Source organism: Choloepus didactylus, chromosome 16, assembly GCF_015220235.1.
Source record: "Choloepus didactylus isolate mChoDid1 chromosome 16, mChoDid1.pri, whole genome shotgun sequence".
NCBI lineage: Eukaryota > Metazoa > Chordata > Mammalia > Pilosa > Megalonychidae > Choloepus > Choloepus didactylus.
This window is the reverse complement of record NC_051322.1, coordinates 71,773,862-71,796,744: the sequence shown is the minus strand read 5'-3', so window position 1 is coordinate 71,796,744 and position 22,883 is coordinate 71,773,862. Positions and strand designations below refer to the sequence as shown.

At 36.4% G+C, this 22,883-nt stretch overlaps 1 protein-coding gene across 2 annotated transcripts in view; it reads right to left on the bottom strand.

Moving 5' to 3' along the window:
• Positions 1-22,883, bottom strand: part of PIEZO2 (piezo type mechanosensitive ion channel component 2) — a 490,353-nt gene that overhangs the window by 163,038 nt on the left and 304,432 nt on the right. For both annotated transcript variants that reach the window (XM_037806169.1, XM_037806170.1), the window contains exons 6-7: positions 20,836-21,046; positions 19,285-19,498 (exon numbers count right to left, since the gene is read on the bottom strand). In XM_037806169.1, coding sequence (XP_037662097.1) covers positions 19,285-19,498; positions 20,836-21,046 — 425 coding nt within the window. The remainder of the gene's footprint in view (positions 1-19,284; positions 19,499-20,835; positions 21,047-22,883) is intronic.

Genomic DNA, 22,883 nt, shown 5'->3' with positions numbered 1-22,883 from the left:
GGACAATTTTGTACCATATAGAAGGTATACTGTATTCAGAACCATGATTGTTGGTAGGATACACTGAGGTCATTTGGAAATTCCTTTCAACTGAACTATTATTAAAGGCACCCTAACCTTCTCTGATGTCCCATCTAGGGCTCATAAGAAAATGTTTATATTCTAAGAGTGTTTTAAATTTAAGGTCTATTTACCTTGCCTGAGCACATTTTCATCTTGGAGAAAAATGTAAGAAGTGAGTCAGAATTTACCTCCTAAGACTAATTGGTTTTCTGAGCTCCTGTCCTATTTTTATAACAATAAAATCTAGCTCAACATATAAGCCTTGCAATCTTTCATATTTGGGAGCACACAATAAGAGGTAGTTGATGTGGGTACTTCTATTAGACAGAAATATAATTTTTCCTAAATATAAATATGGGTTTAAATACCCTATCTTAATGTCCTAGATAATTAATAACCAATAAAGATACAAAGTGAGGGAGAAGAAACCAACATTAAGTGTCTCTCCCAATGAATTGGATACCTTGTTTAATCTTTACAAGAACACTACCAGGTTTTAGCTATTATTTCTATTATTAATGAAGAGCTGAGACTCAAGTGACTGGAAAAGCAGTAACGCCTCAGTGCCTAATTTCTAGTGCTAACACATTAAAATACCAAAACGTCTAGATTTCAACAAAAGATTATAAAACATACAAAGAGATAGGAAGTGATAGCCCAGGCAAAGCAGAAGATTAAAGACAAAGACTTTTTAAAAATGCTCCTAAATAAGTTCAAAGAGCTAAAGGAAAACGTGGACAAAGAATTAAAGGAAATCAGGAAAACACTAGATGAGCACAATGAGAATACCAGTAGAGAAATGGAAACTATGAAAAGGAACCAAACAGAATTGAAGACCACAGAAACAGAAACAAAATATTACCTAGAGGGTTCAACAGCAGATTGGAGCTGCAGAGGAAAGAATCGGTGAACTTGAAGGTAAGACAACTGAAATCACCTAGTCTGAGTAGCAGAAGGAAGAAAGAAAGAAGAAAAGCAAACAGAGCCTAAGGAACCATCAAGTGTAACAATAAAAATCACTGTCAGAGTTCCAGAAGGAGAAAAAAGAGCAAAAGGAGCTTAGAGAATATCCAAAGGAAAAAAATGGGTGAAAACTTCCCAAATTTAATGAAATACCTGAACATACACATCCAAGATTCTCAACCAACTCCAAAGCAGGATAAACCCAGAGACCCAAACCACAGCATGTATTGTAATCAGTTTGCAATCAAACGGTTTGTAATCAAGCTGTCAAATGCCAAAGATAAAGAGAGAATTCCGAAAGCCACAAGAGAGAAGTGATGAGTCACATACAAGGAAGGCTAAAAAAAGATTAAATGCTGATTTCTCATCAGAAGTCATGGAGGCAAGAAGGCAGTGGGAAGACATATTTTAAGTGCTGAAAGCAAAAAATTGCCAACTAAGGGATTCTATATTTGGAAAAACTGTCTTTAAAAAAAGAGGAGGGATTAAGAAATTCCAGATAAACAAAAGCTGAAGGAGTTCATCACCACTACACTGGCCCTTCAAGAAATGCTAAAGGGAATTCTGCAGGTTGAAAGGAAAGCACATTAGATAATTGACTGAAACCACAAGAAGAAAGTAAGATCTATGGTGGGGGCAATGACATGGGGGTAAATATAAATACAAGTACTATAGTATTTTTTTATTTGCAACTCCACCTTTTACAACCTACTGGATCTAAAAGGCAAATGGCATAAAATGTACCGATAAGTAAATGGTTCTGGACTCATAATGTATAGATATGTAACTTCTGATAAGAACTATATAAAAATGGGGGGGCAGAGGGGTACAGGAATAGTTTATGTATGTTATTGAAGTTAAGTTGGTATCGAAGCAAACAGAATTGTTTTAGATTTAGGATGTTAAAGTTTAATCCCCATGTAAACCAAAAGGAATAACAAAGACTACGCAAACTCACAGAAAGTAGAGTACAGGTTACCAGGGGTGAGATAATGCAAAATAAGTGTAGGGTTTCAGTTTAGGGTAAAGAGAAAGTTCTAGTAATGGATGGTGGTGAAGGTATCACAACACTGCGAATGTGAGTAATTCCACTAAATGGTATGCTTGGGAGGATCTGGGATGGGAAGATATATGTTGTATATACATTTCTACAATTCAAAAAATAAAAGAAAGAAATAGAAACTAAAGATATAATGACAATTAAATTCAATAAATCTTACTGGATGGGATCCAAGAATGGAGGAGAAAAGGGTTAAAATGGTTTTATTGGGACATAAGAAAAACTGGAATATAGAATGTAAGCTTTATATCAATGCCAAATTTCTTGGATTTGATAACTGCATTTAAGATGATTACATAAGTAAAATAAACTTTCATAGGAAATGTACATGGAAATATGTGTTTAAGGAGTATGATGTGTGAAACCCCCTCTCAAATGTTCAGAAAACAGACAGAAAGTGGACAGAATTTTATGGCAAAATGGGAAAATGTCAAAATGGTGGTGTCTGGCTATTGGGGTGGCTGTGTCGAAGTTATCTGTATGGGATCTGTATTATTTTTGAAACTGTCCTGTAAGTTTGAAGTTATTTCAAAATAAAAAGTTAAAATTAAAAAAAAAATTACCAGGCATATAGGATGCAACATTGAGAAGAAAAATCAATAACTGAAACTGACCCAGAGTTGACTGAGATGCTAAATTAGCAGCCAGAGTCAATCTAATTATTAGCTTTATTCTATATATACAAAATGTTAAGTAGAGACATAGAAGACTTAAAAATAAAACACCCAAACTAAATGTCTAGTGATAAAAACTATATTGTGTAGGAAGAAAAATACATTGGATGGGATTAACAGCAGATTAGATACTCAGAAAAATATAAACATCAAGCATAGAAATAGAAAATATACAGAATGTAACACAGAAAGAATAAATAATTACAAAAAGGTGCACAGAGCATCAGTGAGGTTTGGGACAATTTCAATTGGCCTAATATATGTGCTATCAGAGTCCTTAATTCAAATAGTCCTCTATTTGAATAAATAAAGGTGGAAGTTTTCCAAATTTGCTGAAAGCTAAACACAAACAGATTCAAGAAACTCGATCTCCAAGAACAAGGAAAATGATGAAAAATATATCAAGCTCAAAACCAGTGTTATATATGAACCTTAAAACCAATGTTAAAGAGAAAATGTTAAAAGTAGCCAGATGAGGGGAAACGTTACTTACAGAGGAGCAAAGACAAGGACAACTTGCATAAATGAGAAGACAATGAGACAACATCTTTCAAGTACCGAAAGAAAAAAAAAAATCACTATAAATTCTATACCTAGCAAAGGTATCATTCAAAAACAAAGTTGAAATGTAGACTTTCTCAAACATAGAAAACCTGATAGATTTTATCACTAGCAGACTTTCATTACAATAAATGTGAAAGAAATTTTTTCATGCAGAAAGAAAATAACAGGAATATGGATATCCACAAAGGAATGAAGAACATGAGAAACTGCAATATATGAATAAATATATAATTTCATTAATTAAAAATCCTGAAAAGATATTGACCCATTTAAACAAATATAATAACAGTGTAGTATGTGGTTTAAAACATGTAAAAGTAAAATGTATGACAACAATAGCACAAATGTCAGGAAGGGAAAAATTGCAGTTTACTATTGAATACTTCTTAAACTGTATATGAAATGGTGTAATATAACTTAAAGGTGAATTAAAGATGCCCTAAAGAAAGCAATAATTTAACAAAACAAAGAATTAAAGCTAAGGTGCTAAAAAGGAAAAAAAATAGAGTCATAAGACATTTTCATTTAATCCAGAAAAAGCAGAAAAGGAGAACAAATAACAGGCAAAGAAAATAGAAAAAATATAAAGATGGTAGATAGCATCTTTCTCTAAAAATAATCAAATTAAATGTAAATGGTCTATAAGCCCAAATGAAAAGATAGAGATTCAATAAAAAAAAAAAAATAAGACCCAACAATTTGTTGTGTACAAAAAACACAGTTTAAATATGAAGGCACAAATAGGTTAAAAGTAAAATCATGGAAAAATATAGATCACTCTAACCCTATGAAAAGAAAGCCAGAGGGGTTATATTTATATCAGACAAAGTAGATATGAGAGCAAAGAATATGACCAGAGATAAAAACAGGTTATTTCTTTATGATAAAAGGGTCAGTCCATCAAGAGGATATAACAAACTTAAAAATGTTTTTTGAACCTAATAACAGAGTTTCAAAATAATGAAGCAAACCTGGGCAGAACTGTAAGGAGAAGTAGACAAATCCACAATGATGGTTAGAAATTTCAACGATACTCTCTCAATAATCGCAGGAACAAATAGACAGAAATTCATCAAGTATATAGAAGATATGAAGAACTCGATCTAACAACCCGACCTAATATTCACACATTGAATATTCCATCCAATAACAGTAGACTATATATTTTTTCAAATAGGCCATATCCTGAACTATAAAACAAATTAGTTCTCTGACAATAGAATTAAATTAGAAAAAAAAAATAGATATATCTCTGGAAAACACCCAAATACTTGGAAACATTTCTAAATAACCAGCGAATTAAAGAAGAAAACAGAATGGAAATTATTAAGTATTTTAAACTGAATGAAAAATAAACATAACATATAAAAATTTGTGGAATCCTGCTAAAGCAGTACTTAGGGGAAAATCTGTAGTACTCAATACCTATATTAGAAAAGAACAAAACATGCAATTCAATGACTTCAGTTTCCACTTTTGGAAGAGCAAAAGAGAAAAGAAATTAAAAGAAGAGCAAATTAAACCCAAAGTTTAAATTAATTAGGTCAACCAAACACAAAGGAAGTAGAAGAAAGGAAATTAAAGACATGTGAGTGGAAATCAATGCATAGAAAACAAAATCAATAGAGAAAATCAGTGAATCAGAGGGTACTTCCTTGGGAGGATGCATAAAATTGATGAACTTTTAGTCACACTGATCAGGAAAAGAAGAGAAAAGAAACAACAAATTACCAATCTCTAAAATAAATAAGTGAGATAACATCACTATAGATTCTACATGTATTAAAAGAAAAATAAGTAAATATTATTAAAACTCTGTGCCAATAAATTCGGCACCTCACATGCAAAGGGAAAATTTCTTGAAAGACACAAACTACCAAAATTCACTCAGTAAAGAAATACATAACCTGAATAGGCTTATATTTATTAAAGAAACTGAATTTGTGGTTTAAACCTTCCTATTAAGTAAATTTTAGGTCTGTATGGTTTCACTGGTGAATTCCACAAAACATTTAAAGAAGAAATAATATCCACTGTAAAAATATTTTTCCAGAACACTGAAGAAGAGAAAATACTTCCCAAGTCACTTTACAAGGCCAGCATTACCCTGATAAAGCAAGCAAAGACATCCCAATGAAAGAAAAGTGTACACCATTATCTGTTATGAACATGGATGCAAATTTCTAAACCAAATTTTATCAATTCAAACTCAAAAATATATAAAGAGGATAATACCTCTTGACCAATTGAGAGTTATCCTTTAGGAATACAAGAATGGTTTAATATTTTAAAAAAATCAATTCACCATATTAACAGGCTAGAAAAGAAAAAAAAATGCTATTCTCAATAGATGCAAAACAGGTATTTGACAAAATTCAACATCCATTCTAGATAAAACTCTTAGCAAATTAAAAATAGATGGAGATTTTAAAACCTGATAAAGACCTTGTTTGAAAAACCTACAGCTAACTTCATACTTAATGATGAAAGACTATGCTTTCCCCTAAAAGGGAGAAAAAGACAAGGATGCCCTTTCTCACCACTTCAATTCAACATTGAACTGAGGTTTCTAGATGGTGCAGTAAGAAAACAATGAAAGAACAAACATATGAAATAAATAAAGAAAGAAAGGAAAGAAGGAAAGAAAGGAGAGAGGGAGGGAAAAAGGGAGGGAAGAAAGAATGAAGAACGAAAAGTATCCAGATTGGAAAGGATCAAGGAAAACTACCTTTATTTGTAGATAACATGGCCTCTATGTAGAAAATCTGACGGAATCTACAAACAAATGTTGTAGAACAAAACATGTTCTTGGTATGGTGGTAGAATATGAGATCAATATATAAAAAACACTGCATTTTTTCTGAACTAGCATTGAATAATCAGAAATTGAAATAAAATCACCGTTTACAATGGCATCAAAATTATGTCATATTTCAGTAATAACTTGGCAATAAAGTGGAAATTAAAAAAAAACACTGACGAGAGAAATTGGAAAAGACACAAATAAATGGAGAGCTATATTATGCTCATTGCATTAGAAGACCTAATTTTACTCAAATTAGTATAGACTCAATGCAATCCAAATCAAAATCACACTAGGCTTTGTTGCAGAAATTGACAAACAGGTTTTAAAATTCATATGAAAATTTATAGGACTTAGAATAGCCTAAACAACTTTGAATTTAAAAAATAGAGGACTGGTGCCCAATTTCAAGATATAGTCAGAAAAGGAAAAAATGAGAAATTAGGTGTCATCAAAAATTTAAAACTGTGTTCTAACAAAGACACTGTTAAAAGAATGATAAAAAAAAAAATCCACAGACTACAGAAATATTTCTGATAAATGACTTGAATCCAGACTCTCTCAACAACTCTTTAAACTCAATAAGGAGAAACGAACGGCTCCAATTTATTATTAAATGGGTAAAATATTTGAACAGACATTTCATCAAAGAAGATAAACAGAAGTAACATAAGCCCATGAAAACATTCTCAGCCTCATTAGTTATTAGGGAAATGTAAATTAAAGCCACAAGGAACCAACAGCACATGCCTATCAAAATTCCTAAAATTAAAAGACTGATGGTACCAGGTGTTAGTGAGGATGTAAAGAAACCAGAACTCTCACACACTGCGGGTGGGAATGTAACACGGTACAACCACTTTGGAAAACTGCCTGGCAGTTTTTTAAAAGTTAAACCTACACGTACCATATGATTCTGTTACTCCACTCATAAGTATTTACCCTAGAGGAATGAAAGCATACGTCCATACAAAGATTTCTCCATGGACGTTCATAGAAGTTTTATCCATAACATTCAAAACTGGAATCATACCAAATGTTCATCAACAGGAGAATGAATAAAAATATGGCTGAGTTTGCATACAATTAAATATTACTCGAAAAGAATGAAGTATTGATACGTGTAAAACATGGGTATATCTCAAAATAATTAGGCTGACTGAAAGAAGTCAGACTTGCTCCACTTCCCCCCAAAAGAGTATATAACGTGATTCCATTTAAATAAAACTCTAGAACATCCACACAAATCTGGTCACAAAAAGCAGATCAGTGGTTCCCTGGGGATGGGGTGGGGTGGGCGGGAAGGCAGAGAAAGAATTTTTACAAAGAGGCAAAGGATATTTTGGGGGGTGATGGATATGCTCATTGTCTTAATTGTGGAGATAGCATCACGGTCCATCATATGTTCATAAGTCAAAACTCATCAAACTGTACACTGTAAATATGTGCAGTTTAGGGCACATCCAGTATATCCCAATAACAGCGTTACAAGAAACAATTACACTAATTGCACCAATAATGAGTAACTAGTATGATTATAAAAACATTTGTCAAAATTTCTCAGCAGAATACTTTGCTAGAGAAGCTCTGAAGAAAAATCAAAGCATCTTGATTCTTATTTTCTGGGCTATTCTCTTATCCTGGATTCATGGATACTCAAGACTAAAAAAGGAGATACAACAGACAAAGACACTGCATAAGAATATTCTCAACTGGAACAACCCACATACTTATTAGGCAATAGCTTTCATTATATTTATTCTCAAAATACTTCACGAGTCAGCCAAATTGGCTTATCTACAGTCAAACTGAGAAATGAATGAAGTGTTGCTGCAATCGTTTAAAACCCAGAGGCTGGATGAAGCTCTCAGCTTTAGCAAACAAGCTGATCACGCGTTCCGATAAGTTTGATAGCTAAATAATAGTTTTGTTCCAAAATGCCTTTTCTCAAAAAGAGGTCTTCAGATGTAACTTTTTGTAAACAGTGATCTTAACTTGTCAGAACACCCAATCTTTCTACCATGAGAAATTCCACCATCATTAATTTGCTATTTATTTTCAAATTGGAAAGGACTTAAATGTACCATCCGGGCAGAGTTTGTGATGGGTTCATTAATTCCAATCATTGGTAGCAGGTTTAGAAAAAAAAACCATAATGGTGAGCTCTGCCTACTCTGTATTCCCTTCATAGTTAGAAGGATTTAATGTCAAAAAGAGTCATTTGTTTAGTGAGCGTTCGCTGGCGCCTGTGGCAAGATTGGTATTGGATACTGAGGCGACAGGAAGCTGAAGTAGCTTCCCGAGCTACCAGGCAAATCCTATAACTGCTCCTTGCTGGATCCAAATGTTATGCATCCAAAAGGACCAGCTCAGTCCACCCCCATAGGTCCAGAGGAATGGGCTGCTTCCTCTGGATAATAATGGCAATATTCCTATGGGAAAAGTACTATTATAATTCCCACTGCACTTTTATTTATATACATGTATGTCTGCATATATATACACACATCTATATGCACACATATATATTTATATATATGCATAAAACTTTAATATAGTTTCATTTTATACGGAGAATAGCAATAAATAGAATTGAATAGTACTAGATTTCCCAAGACAGATGACTGATTTTTTTTTTTGTATCAGTAATACAGTGATGGTGGTGAGACTTTTAAGAGAACATGAAAGAAGAGATCCATTGTTGGATTTAAGACATTGATTTTACTAAACTACTAAGATGTCACATAAATTGGAAATCAGCATAGACAGGAAAACATTATTACTTAACCCTCAAAATAACAATTTATTTTAAAAAACCACAGTGTATGCTTTCCGCCCACACAAAAACAACAGAAGGAAAAACGGAGCAGGCATTTCTTGATGGCCTTCAGTTTACATATTTTTGTGTATTATCTCATTAATACTCATCACAGGTAAACCATCTCCATTTCAAAGACAAGGCCTAAGAAATGAAAAAAATATTGCCCATGGTAATTCAATAGTAAGAGGTAAACAGGATCCCTGAGGAACCTACTGAATATGAAATGAAATCTTGAATTTCTTCAAAAATGAAAGCTACTTACTACTTCAACCATGTTTATTTTAACCAGCAGGGCTAAAGCTATTCTTGAGTTCTCTAAATAAATAACTTGAAAACCATCATTTTTCTAAAGCAGAAACCAAACATTTGCTAGCACCACACTTACAGACCCACGGCTACTTACACCACAGTCTCGCTCAGCTTCTGGGCTAATCTTGACAGCCCATTCCGGGTAAATATACCATGGAGCGTAGCAGGCGATTGCAGTGTGTACATTAAAATTGACAGTGACCTTTTGGAAAAGTAATTTTCCAATACATTCCAGTGGCCACATTTGGGGCTTGGAGTTGAGAAAAAACAGAAACAAATTTCACATTATTTTGAAACACTGGAGATAAAATGCAAGGGTTTAGAAGGAAAGAGAAGGAAAACAAGTTCATTCATTGAATGGAGACTTCCTGAGAGCCCAGGCCCTGATCAGCAGTTTTGGAGCCTGACAATCCTGAGGCCAGCAATGCACCATCGCAGCCCTTGGGAACCCTCAACTCATCTCCCTTGCTCTTACCCTTCCCACAAGAATAGTTTCTAATGGGGGAAACATATATATATAGACATAGCATTATGCCAACTCCTACCCTACCTTCAAGACCCAGCTCCGGGGCACCTCTTTCTGGGGCCACACAGAATAAGGCAGCTCCCTGATGAAAATGGAGGTGGTGACCCTTCCTGCGAGATGCCCTCACTAGACGAAGGGCAAAAAATCGGGTCCATAGCATGCAATGGAGGCTGAGACTGTAAGGTGAGGTAGTGAAGTGTTAGGTAGTAGGGGTTAAACAGACATCGTGGGAAGGTGTGTTGGCCTCGTGGGAAGCAGACATGCTTTTGTACACAGCAGGTATGGTGTCCTGTTTCCCAGGTGTTGGGGGGCCCACAGCACATCTATTTATGTATGCCCCACTGTGACTGCAGGAGCTGAGCATCACCCAAAGAGACTCAGGGGTTCAAGTATTTAAGTTCTATTGATTTTCCCTTTTAACTGTGGAAAGTCAATTAATTTCTCTCCGGGCTTCTATTTTTCCCCTTTCAGAAGGGCACCACTGTAAACTAAGACACATAGAATAAGAAGCCACTTAGTCATTGAAAATGCTTCCCTTTTTTAGTTTCTTGAGTACTAGAATAGCTAGAAGGAAATAACTGACATGATGGAACTGTGACATATAACATGCTTTGAAATTTGCTATATATACTTTGAAAGCTATCACATTTCTGTATATATGTTATATTTCACAGTAAGGAAATAACTGCAATTGTGGAACTGTCACCCATAATATTCTTTGAAATTTGCTCTCTACCTGTTTAAATTGTACTTTCAAAGTTACCACTTTTCTGTATATATGTTATATTTCACAATAAAAATGCAAAAAGTTTGGTCATAATTTTATCACCTACCAACTTTAAAAATTAAACAACTCTGTAAATTAACCACTGTCAGCGCCATCTTTTAATGAAAGGTAAAATGAAAGTGTTAATTTGGTTGGGTTCAGTTGCATTCCTTAGCATTAGAATGATGAGCATTACATGTATTTCTTACACACACACTGGACTGCTTTCAGATGAAGTCCTAGCCAACCAGTCTCCATTAAAAACTATTTAGTCTTTCTGTGCTGTTTCTATTTACTAAACCTCAGATCACGCTAATGCAAGAAAAACATGTAACAGCACCCATGGGCTAGGCTGCGAAAGTGTAGTGGTTTAAGTAGCCTGGATTACCAACAGCTTGCAAAGCAAACTGTGGCAAACAACAGAACTAATTGCATTCTTTCATTTCCTAAAGTGTCTACTGACTTCTCCAAACCAAAGAAAAGGGCAGATACCACTGAGGTTTTTATTGCTCCTTACATATGATTGATATCATTATGACTATTATAAAACCAGTACAAATATAACCAATGATCTGGTTCTTTAAATGTTTATTTTTGAACATTTTGCTCATTTGTCAGAGAATATTTAAACTCATAATGCTGGAGTTTTAGGCTTTTTTTTTTTTTTTTTATGTTGTCTTAACATTGAAATAAGTGGAAGCTCTTCCCTCACTAAACAATGTATTTTCTAATCATTGTGATTTATTGAAACAGGAGACAAAAAGTATAAGGAAAGGACAAATCACTGTATATTTATTTAAAAGAGAATGCTACTTTTGTAGAGATTAGCTAGAGGATCTTTCTCATTCCTTCCCACCCTTTCATTTTCAAACTTCACAATTTAAAGCTGAAAAAGCAGCAAAGTAACAAATTGAATTTGAGCAAACAGGTCTAACCCTGGCAGTGACATCTATGAATGTTCTAAAAGAAGTTCAGCGGTTGGAATAAAAGTAAGTCAAAGATTACAAGACACAACTGAGAGAATTGTTCAAAGTCACATTCATCTCCACGCTTAATATGAGTATTACCAGGGTTGAGAAATGAATTCATGGATTCCAACGGTCTACATCATGGTTAATAAAGTAATATGCATTTTGCTTTCCCACCGTGCTTACCACCCTCACCTACTTCACAAAATTTACTGGAATTATCTAGATAACACAAGAAAAAATAAAACAATAAACAGACAGAATCCCACTTTAAGTAGAGGATTGTTTTTAGGTGAATTAGCGTCAGGCTTATTTTAGGTATCTTCACAAGGGTATGTGGTCAAAGGTGTGCTGCCAAATTATTAAAATTGTCTTTTAATAGAAGTCACCAATGAGTAGAGACTGACAGAGTTTATAACATCCAAGTGCATGTTAGGATCTCTCGGGACATCGTATATTTTTGGTAGGCCAGCACAAATCAGGCTCATGTCTCCTTGACCCCATCCTGTTCTCCACACACCTGCTGCACTTGCAATACAGAAAGCCCACAAGACAGAAGCTGCTAAGACTCCCAACTCATTGGCTCGGCCAGCCTCCCAGGGAGGAACACTAGCGAGGACAAACACATGTATAATTGGAGGAGTCTGAATGCCAACCCTCATCTTTAAGGCTTGTTTCATTTCTTTCTAAATTTAAGGTGCTTGCTGTCTACAGAAGTTCCCTATGGAAATACAAAACCTTTGGAAGGCACTACATGTTGCATTAGCTAAGACAAATTGTGTTCAGTTCATTATTTTTCTTAGGGAAAAAGAGTTAGTTGTAATAGGGCTCTAGTTTGTTAAACAAACTATTTTTAAATCATGGGTCTTACATTTAATCACGTAGATTTGTTTTGAAGCTTTTTTTTTGCTGGAGCACTCCCAAAGTGTGGTCACTAACTTTTCAAATGGTCATAATGTACTACGACATTTCAGATTTGGGGAGAATATTCCTACTTCCAGACATTCTGTCTCAATCTTTCCACAAGCACCCTCACACCTGTGCAATGGTGGGTGCTGAACTTTGTTTCAGGAAATATGGTCACTCAGCTCCTGTGTGCACAAGCCGTGGGTGTCACAAATTCTCCCCCTCACACACCATCACTTCCCTGCTCCACTTAAAACTTCCAAGCAAACCTTGGTATCCCATCAGTCACATGTCCTTGCTGTCTCCTCACCTCCTCCACACCTCTCTTGGGCTACAAATCAGGGAGAAATTCCACCCACTGGCCTAAGTGAAGCTAGAAGGAAGCCTATAATCTTTTGGGGCTTTGGGTGGAAAGATCATTCTAGAGAAAAATGAAGTCCCAGCTCTAGCTCTGTGCCAACCCTAAGAATGGGATTCAATTAAAAACACGTGCATGGTGAGTCATCACAAACTGATCATTAACATAATATTGGCCAGGACCACTGATACCTTGGGGTCTTCAACAGAAGTACAGCCAAGTAGGAGCTCTTTCACTGCCTGGGGCACAAGAGGCTGTATTTCACTCATGTTGAGTTTCACTTAAACTCAGAAGAGACATGTATGCTTCCAAGAGCATTATTCACCAGACCAAAGGGGGTAAAATCCACATGGGCAAATTGGAGAGTAACTAAATTATAGTGTGCCTACACAATTGAACATGTTGAAGCCTATGAAAATCACCTTTTGGGAGAGCATTTAATGACATAGGACAATGCACAACTTGAGTGAGCAAACCCAGTTTTGAACAGTATTGCATTATGAGTCAATGTTTATTGAAATAAGCACATACATGCATGGGAAAAAGAGTGGAAGACAGAGACCACTTAATTAACAGTATTTATTTCTGGGTGCTGGGATTACATTTTAAAAACTGTTTTTCTTTATTCTTTTCTATGTTTTTCCAAATTTTCATCCAAAACTATGTATTGCACTAATGATTTAAAATAAATCATTTCAATGTTACTAAAAATAAAGACAATTCTCATGTATTTTCATGTTTAGGAAAAGATAAAAACTGGTTGGATTGTTTAAGTGCAGCCAGATCCAAAGGCTTGTATGTTATTAAATTTGTGACAAATGTCTCATACACGATGATTTTTTTTTCTTTTTTTGCTAATTTCTAGTTTGTTTTCTTCCAACTCAGACTTTGATGTTAATAACAAGACATTGAAATTATTGCCTTAGTAAAAAACAACGGATTTTAAAATTTCCAAGCCTTAACTGACGAAAATGGAATGTTCTATTGTCATCAATAGAACAGGGGGAAGGGAGATTTATAAGGAAGTTGATATATTCCATTCTTTAGCTCAAACTTTGTATACCCTGATAAGCAACTTAACTTCTAAGGACTTACTCTATGAGATGATACAACAGACTTTCAAAACTGTTAAAGGGCCTATCTCTAAGTGTATACCAAATTATACTTTTAATTCAAATTAAAAATAATGATGATAAGTCATTACACTACTAGAATGTTTTAATCCTGATCACAGGCAAACTATGGCCTGAGAATCAAATCTACTTGTTTTGGTACAGCTTACGAGAAAATGATGGTTTTTATGTTTTTAAATGGTTGGAAAAAATCAAAAGAAAAAGAATATCTCATGACATGAAAATCATATGAAATTTCAAATTTCAGTGTCCATAAATAAAATGTTACTGGAACACAATCACTCTCTCTTTGCATATTGACTTTGGCTGCTTTCACATTACAAGGCTTCTTGAAAGAATTGTGGCAGAGACCATATTGACCCGCAAAGTCTAAAATATTTACTAATTGATCCTATAAAGAAAAAGTTTGCCAGATCCATAGAAGTGTTTTCAAGGTAATATTCTTTGTATTTTCTCTCATCAGCCTCTAGATGGCACAAAAGATCCTTAAACAAGTAAAAACCCAAACCTGCCCTGAGGATATTTACATTTTCAATTTTCATTCCATAAATTAGCCCTTTCAACAGTACAAAACATTTTTTTTCTATATATGTTCAATAAACCAAAATTTAAATGTCTGAAAGAAAGTAAAGGACTCATGTAGTCTAGAGCTAATGTTTGTACTGAAATCTGGCATCTATTCATCCCTGCTTAAATCCAATAGTGTGCGATTATGCACTATTTAAGGGGCTCTTCAGATTTAAAAATGTGTCTATATAATGCTCTTCTATCTTTAGACTGAATTACATTTTTAGCCTTCAGGTTAATTCAATTGGTTGAGGCAACAGAATTTGGGATTCGTGTAGGTTTTGCAAATGTGTGCATTTTGTGTGCACACCTTTGTGTGTGTAGGCTGTTAACTTTTATTTTAATTAACTTCAGGAAGTTTTAAGACTTGATAGAGTAGCATTTTTTTTTTTAGCATAGTGTAGACCTAGCTACAAACCAGCGTTTATTGTGGCCAAATTTTACATGTGAATCAACAAAAGCAGGGGGAGTTGGTCTGTGCACTGACTCTTTCTTCATGTCTCCTATCTTATAAAAACCACATTAGAATATTCTAAAAGAAGGATGCAAACTCATATTATCCACACGATAATACTATCCCCTCCCTTTTATTTTTATTTTTTCATTTTTATTAACTTTATCAAAAAATTAAAAAAAAATAAAAAAACATTTCAAAAACCAAAACAAAGGAATAAAAAAAAACAAATAACCTAAAATAACTACATTGCTTCCAACATGTTCCTACCCTACCCCAAGAAAATAAACAGACCATAACTTAACAAAGGAATAAGAAAAACAACCTAAAATAACTACATTTCTGCAAACTCATTCCTACCATACTCCCCAGAAATTAACAAACCATAGTTGTTCCTCTGCATTCCCAGAACAGTAAGTTTACCTTCCATAACTTATCTGTTCTTATTATATTATCATTCCCTCCTCACTATTTGCTGTCTATCGCTAGGTCCCCTACATTCTACAATATAAACCGTTTATTTTACATTTTTCACAGTGTTTACATTAGTGGTAACATACAATATTTGTCTTTTTGTGCCTGGCTTATTTCACTCAGCATTATGTCGTCAAGGTTCATCCATGTTGTCATATGTTTCACGACCTCGTTCCTTCTTACTGCTGCCTAGTATTCCATCGTGTGTATATACCACATTTTGTTTATCCACTCATCTGTTGAAGGACATTTGGGTTGTTTCCATCTCTTGGCAATTGTGAATATTGCTGCTGTGAACATTGGCGTGCAGATATCTGTTCGTGTCACTGCTTTCAGATCTTCTGGGTATATACCAAGAAGTGCAATTGCTGGATTGAAGGGTAACTCTATATCTAGTTTTCTATGGAACTGCCAGATTGTCTTCCAGACTGGATGTACCCTTATACAGTCCCACCAACAATGAATAAGAGTTCCAATTTCTCCACATCCTCTCCAGAATTTGTAATTTCCTGTTTGTTTAATGGCAGCCATTCTAATTTGTTTGAGATGGTATCTCATAGTGGTCTTAATTTGCATCTCCCTAACAGCTAGTGAAGCTGAACATTTTTTCATGTGTTTTTTGGTCATTTGTATTTCTTCTTCAGAGAACTGTCTTTTCATATCTTTTGCCCATTTTATAATTGGGCTGTCTGTATTATTGTCATTGAGTTGTAGGGTTTCTTTATACATGCAAGATATCAGTCTTTTGTCAGATACATGGTTTCCAAATATTTTTTCCCATTGAGTTGGCTGCCCCTCCACCTTTTTGACAAATTCCTTTGAGGTACAGAAGCTTTTAAGTTTGAGGAGTTTCCATTTATCTATTTTTTTCTTTTGTTGTTTATGCTTTGGGTGTAAGGTCTAGGAAGTGACCTCCTAATACCAGGCTCTGAGGATGTTTCCCTACATTATCTTCTAGGAGTTTTACAGTACTATCTCTTATACTGAGGTCTTTAATCCATTTTGAGTTATTTTTTGTGTAGGGTATGAGGTAGGGGTCCTTTTTCACTCTTTTGGATATGGATATCCATCTCTCCCAGCTTCATTTGTTGAAAAGACTGTTCTGTCCCAGTTCAGTGGTTTTGGGGGCCTTATCAAAGATCAGTCGACATAGATCTGGGGGTCTGTTTCTGAATTCTTGGTTCTATTCCACTGATCAGTATGTCTATATTTGTGTCAGTACCATGCTGTTTTGACTACTGTGGCTTTATAATAGGCTTCAAAGTCAGGGAGTGGGAGTCCTCCACTTCATTCTTCTTTTTTAGAATGTTTGTAGCAATTCGAATTATCTTCTACCCTCCCTTTTAAAATACAGATTCCTTATTCTTCATCAAGAAAATAAAAGCACCTATATCACTTCCCAGATTGAATAAGCTCATCAAAAGTTCCCACCCACAATGGGTCCACACCCAGAGGAATGGTTTAGCTTCAAGAACATGATCTTTTGGGGTACAAAATCAGACAGGAGAATTCTGGATGAGCCTTCACCTCACACTCAACTCCTCTACTACCATTTCTGTTCCCCTTTCTTTTTTCTGCAACTTTCAATTATGAATTTTTCCAAAGACAAAGAAAAGTTTAAATAGAACAGTGGACAATCCCATATCATTTGTGATTGTTTGGAGCTGTATGTATCCAAGAAAAACATTCTTAATTCTAATCCATTTCTGGGGGTGTGAACCCACTGTAGGTAGGAATTTTGATGAGATTCCTTCAGTTAAGAAGGTATGGCCCACCTCAATCAGGATGGGTCTTAATTGTGCTAATGGAGTCCTTTATAAGCAGGGTGAAATTCAGACACAGAGAGAGAAAGCCACAGAGGGAACAAGAGGCTGGACATTAATGAAACTGAGAAGAGAATGGAGAGGCCGGGAGAGGCTGCCATGTCACAGGAGCCGAAGATCACCAGCAGCCAGACCCAGAACGCACCATTCCTTGGGAAGAAAGCATCACTTTGACGAAGCCTTGATTTGGACTTTCTTTTATTCTCAAAACTGTAAGGAAATTCTTAATACTTAAGCCAACCTAATTCATGGTATGTGCTGAGCAGCCTAGGAAATTAAAACACTGTTCACCCAGTTTAAATGACCATTAACATTTTGCCATATTTTCTTTATCTCTCCTCTATCATCTACCTATCTATCTATCTGTCTACCTACCTATCGTCTTCTGTGTTTTTCTACCATGCTTGTCGCTAAATCATTTGCAAGCTGCAGACTAAAGAGGCTCCATCCCTAAATAATTCACCACGTATTGCCTAAAAATGATAACATTTTCCTGTATAGCCACAATGCCACCATGTTCCTAAGAAATTAGCAATCACTCTATGCTGTTAATATCCAATCCATATTCAGCTTTCCCCATTCAATCCCCAAATGCCTGTTTTAGATTTGTTGTTGACCCAGGATCTGATCTAGAGTCATGCTTTACATTTTTTAGGCTTCTTTAGTCTCTAAACTAGAACAATTCTTATCTACCCCCTCCCCCTCTTTTACATGACACTGATTTCTGAAGAGAGCAGATCAATTTCCTTGTAGACTGCACAGTCTGGATTTTTCTGATTGTTTCCATGTGGAGCCATTTAAATTGTCTTTTCCTGTCCTTTACATTGCCTTTTGATTGGTGGTTAGGTCTAAAGACTTGAAAATGCAATGCTGTAGACCCCTTATTGCATCACGTGAAGATAGACAAGCTATCCCACTTTTGGTGATGTTAATTTCCATCGGTTGATGAGGGTAGTGACCACCTTTGTAAAGGTATGATGTTTTTTCTTTGCAATTAGCAAATACTCGGTGATGTTATGTTTTGTCATTGTGCAAACATCCTACATTCCAACAACCTTTTTAGGTAACAGCTCTAGGCTGTGGTCAGAATCCAATACTGACTTCTTCAATCAAGCATTGAATAATGGTAATTTTCTAATTCTACTATTCCTTTCCCATTCATTAGCTGGCATTCTCTAGTAAAGAAGAGTTTTCCCTCCTCAAATTAGAATGACCTAGAGTTCCTTCTAAAAAGTCAGAGCAAATGCTGAGTTCTTTCCTTTTGATTCCCATTTTCACAGCAAGGAGTCAACTCTGATAGACACCTCTAATGTAGACAAATTGTTAGATCTCTCTCCACCACCCACCCCCATCTGTCTCACCATGGCTCGTAGCTTTATTTCTAAATTTTACAATCAAGTAGTTATTATTATTTCCAATGCTCAAATTGTCCTATATTTAGCCTGTGAGGCTTCTTTCTAGCTGGATCCTTCTGACATGTCTTTATTCTTCTTTGATGTAATTTTCTTTCTGGATCTCTTTCTGTATCCTAAACCATGTGTCTGTTCCTTGTGCTGCAATCAGCAGGATCCCCATCTGTGGTATGTTGAATTATATCCCCCAACAAACACACACTCTTAATCTTAATCCACATCCCTGTAGGTGTGAACCCATTGCAAACAGGACCTTTCAAAGACGTTATTTTTAGTTAACCTTTGGCCCAACAGAAGCAGGGTGGGAACTAATCCAATACCTTGATTCTGGACTTCTCCAAGCTTCAAAACTATAAGCCAATAAGTTCATATCATTTAAGCCAACCCTTTGTATGGTATTTGTCATAGCAGCTCAGGTCAACTAAGACACCTCGTTTTCCATGTCCCAGCTGGACCTCCATCCGAGGAGACCCTCTACTTTCTTCTAGACTGTCTCATTCAGTAGATTCAAGCCCTGGACTGCTTCTTCCACTACCACCAAATACATGCTTAACACATCAATTACCATCCACAATCCTAAAAGAAGACCATAAAAGGAGGGGAAAGAACTCTGCTTGAAATGCCGCAGCATTTCTCTTACCTTGCATAGTAGTCATTGGGTGGAACTGCCTCTTGAAAGAACTGGAACTGGTATAAATAGAGTCCAATCAGGTGCCCGGCAGTGAAAATAGCCAGCAGGACACACAGACAGCTGAAGAGCAGAGGGTCAAATGTCCGGCACCAGGACCACCAGGTACACAGACCCAAAAACACAAAGAAATACACCGATGAGGTCAAAGACGGCAGCATCATACCTGTGGAGAAAGAAATGCAACCATCAAAAACTGCACAGAACCTGGAAATCACCTGACAGCTGATGAATGTAACTAATAGAAATTGCGTGAATTTCTTTTATATGTTTTTGGATATTGATTAGGGCTTTAAGATTTTAGTCACATGTTATTTATATAACAGAATTAATGCTATGTTTAATATGAAAAAGTCATGAAGAAAGTGTTAATTTTGTAAATACAGGGAAATACCAGAAGAAGAAAAAATTCTAGTTGTCTGTTTGAGTAGAGCCCACATCTACTTTTCACACCAGTAGAATTTAGCACATTTACTTGCCCGCTTCCAACTTTCTACTTCTTCGCCCAGACATGTTTTGGGAATTCAGTATGTCTTCCAGCTTTCCCTGACACCATTTTCTGTATGATCATGTGATTTATTTTTGGTTAACCAAGATGCATAATACTATTACATCCCATGGCAGTTAAGCTCACTAAAACTTGGTCCGATCTGATAAAACTTGGTTTTCACTCTCACCAAGAGAAGCAATGCAAAATGAGTTAACGCCTTGACAAGTATTTGAAAACAATTTTATTGGGCATTTTGAAGCAACTTCTCATTAAAATACTGGGTTATGTTTCTTGAAAAATTCAATTTTCTTTTCCCCTTTTCTTTATCCCTTTTAAAACTAGTCAATTTGTTTCCTCTTGTGTGTTTTCAATGACGAAGCCTAATAAACTCTACTCTAATAAACTTCATAGTCTGGAACACTGGTGAAAAGTTCAATGCAGAAGGAGGTAGATGATCAAGATAACATTTTTATGGAATAAGCAGTTGTTGGCCAAAATTTAAAGGAAGTGAGTGCCTCTGCTGGAAGATTACAATCTAACTTAGGAAGAAATATATCCTGTAGAGTTAAATTACGATGGACTAATGACTCAATGTAAACATGCATGCCTTCAGAATGACATGTGTGGGTCAGGATGGCTACACCCAAATTGTTAAATGGTAGTAGGTTACAGTTCAAAATCTCTACAGAAGAAGAATAGCTGTTATTCTAACCTAAAAATGGAAAATGAAGTCACTTAACAGATATGGGAAGACGCTGTTTTACTGAGGTTAACAGAAACCATCTAAAAACACCCAAACTAGAACTTAGAAAAAAATTATGTTTTTTTTTTTTTTTAAATTTTTTGTGGTTTGAACAAGAGGTCAGTTTTACAAGAGCTGCAGTTATTATTGTGGTTTCATGGACTAGAATTGTTTCCTTTTTTCGTTTTCTCTTGGACCATTTCCTTCATTATTTGCCTAAGTGCTACTTACGGCTTCTCACTACGCTCAGTCAAATATCATCAACACTCACCTGATGAACCAAGTAAAATCGTCACAACAACCTTCCCAGCGGTGGTGATCATGTTGCCAATGAACTCCTTAAGCTTGGAAGCCACTGAGGCAAGCCTGCGGAACATTTTTAATTTTGTGCTTTCTTCCAACTCGCCTTCTTCACCGTCTCCTCCCTCTAAATCCTCTTCATATATGAGTGCTTCCTCTGGGTCTATTTTTTCTCCTCCAGTCTAAATAAATGGAAAACAGAAAACACTGCAGTCCAGAACTCTGCCTACCCACCTGGCAGAGTCTACACTTTGTTATTTATGGCTCAAATTGGTGCATTCCGCAAACAAAGACAAAGAACAGCAAACAACCCACCAGGTCTCAGATCTACATCCCTGTAGAAGCCCAAGTAACTTAGATCTTTCCCAAAGAAGTAAACTGGGAAAACATCCCTAATCACAGGGTCCCTAATGATGTCATCATACCCTCAGGTTCACGTCTTCAAATTTGCACCATATGTCACCAAGGTTATAGGAGGTTTTGATAAAAACTGTCCATGACTTTACCCAAAAGGGTGGGCCCCCATCTGCGCTTAGGAAATCCCCTTTTTTTCTGAAGTTTATGTTTGTTCACTATTTCAGTATTTCCTGAGCATGGGAGGAGATGAGTTCTCGGGCTATTTAGCTAAATATACTGTCACTTCCTATTATCCCTTTAAAGACTGATATAGTGGGAACCACTCCCCAGTAATCCAACCTCTCAGTACTTCCATTAGAAATTTAGGTAAGAAACCACAGGTACCAACATATACACATATTTTTCCATGTGCTTTTTAAAACTAGGGTCTGCTAAGTTGGTTTTTGCTTACTTGTTTTGTTTTTAAAGAATAGATAGGAAAGTTCATTGGTTCTTAAGCATCTTTCCCTGAAATCATAACTATAAATCCTCACCTTAAGACAAAAAGAGTCGGTATTAGATGCAGACTTTGTTTGCATTTGTACCCAGGCTGACAGATTTCCCGTCTTCAGTCTGATTGAAAAGCCGGCAGCTGGCTGCCTGGCCATCTATTCAGCCTTAAAGAGTAGAACCTGGATGCTCCATTTTCCCTTTTGCAAGGTTCTTTCTCAATATACTTAGTTTAGATATTTACATGATATTCACTGGTAGTGTCTGAGCCCTTTACAGCCCCCAGTTTCTCTGGAGGGAGGTAGGTGCAACGGGGCTGTACAAAGCTTCAAATCTGCAGCTGACTGTCCTTGAGGACACAGAGTCCTGTTTGCCAAGGACAACAGAGACCAGTGGTGACTCGAGCTGGCCACTGATGAAGTCAAGACCACAGAAGTCCTCCTCCCCCACTCCCAGTCCCCAGCACACAAGTGGATTATAAATGAATTTAATCCCGGGTCTATCCAAGTTGACCGACCAAGACTGGGTTCTACTGTATTCCATCATAACATACTTGTATTTCTTCCTGACACAGAAGGAATGTCTAGTTCTTGTTCATTACGATTTTTTTAGTGAGAGACACAACAAAAAATATGTTGAAAAGAGCTTGCAAGCAAATTAAATCACATTTATAAGTGCTATATGAACAATTAAGACAGGGCAGAGTGACTGAGTGACTGGGTGTCAGATTCTGCGAAGGCAGACCCTGTCTGAGGAGGTGGTGTGCAAGCCAAGATCTGAGTGTTCCAGGGGGTGGTGGCTGGGAGGCCCCGTGGTGCGTCCAGGTGGACAGCTCGTGAGGGGCAGTGCTGCCCGCTGTCCTGCCACGCCGCTCCCTTCTCGTCCTCAGCTGAGGACCTGTACCCCATGGATACAGGCCAACTCCCACCAGCGCATCAGACCCATCTGCATCCACAGGTTGACCTGTCGCCCGCCAGCACTGGACAGTGCTGCCCACGCTCCCATCCGAGGCCAACCCCACAGGGGCTCGAGACTGTCTTCCGTTCTGGACACAAGGGAGGACGGCCCCAGCCTTGCTCTACCCCATCTCCTGTATCCCAGAAGCCTCCCTTTCTCCCGGGTCATCCCCACAACACACAAATGAGCCACCTCAGAATAGACTAATAAACCCCC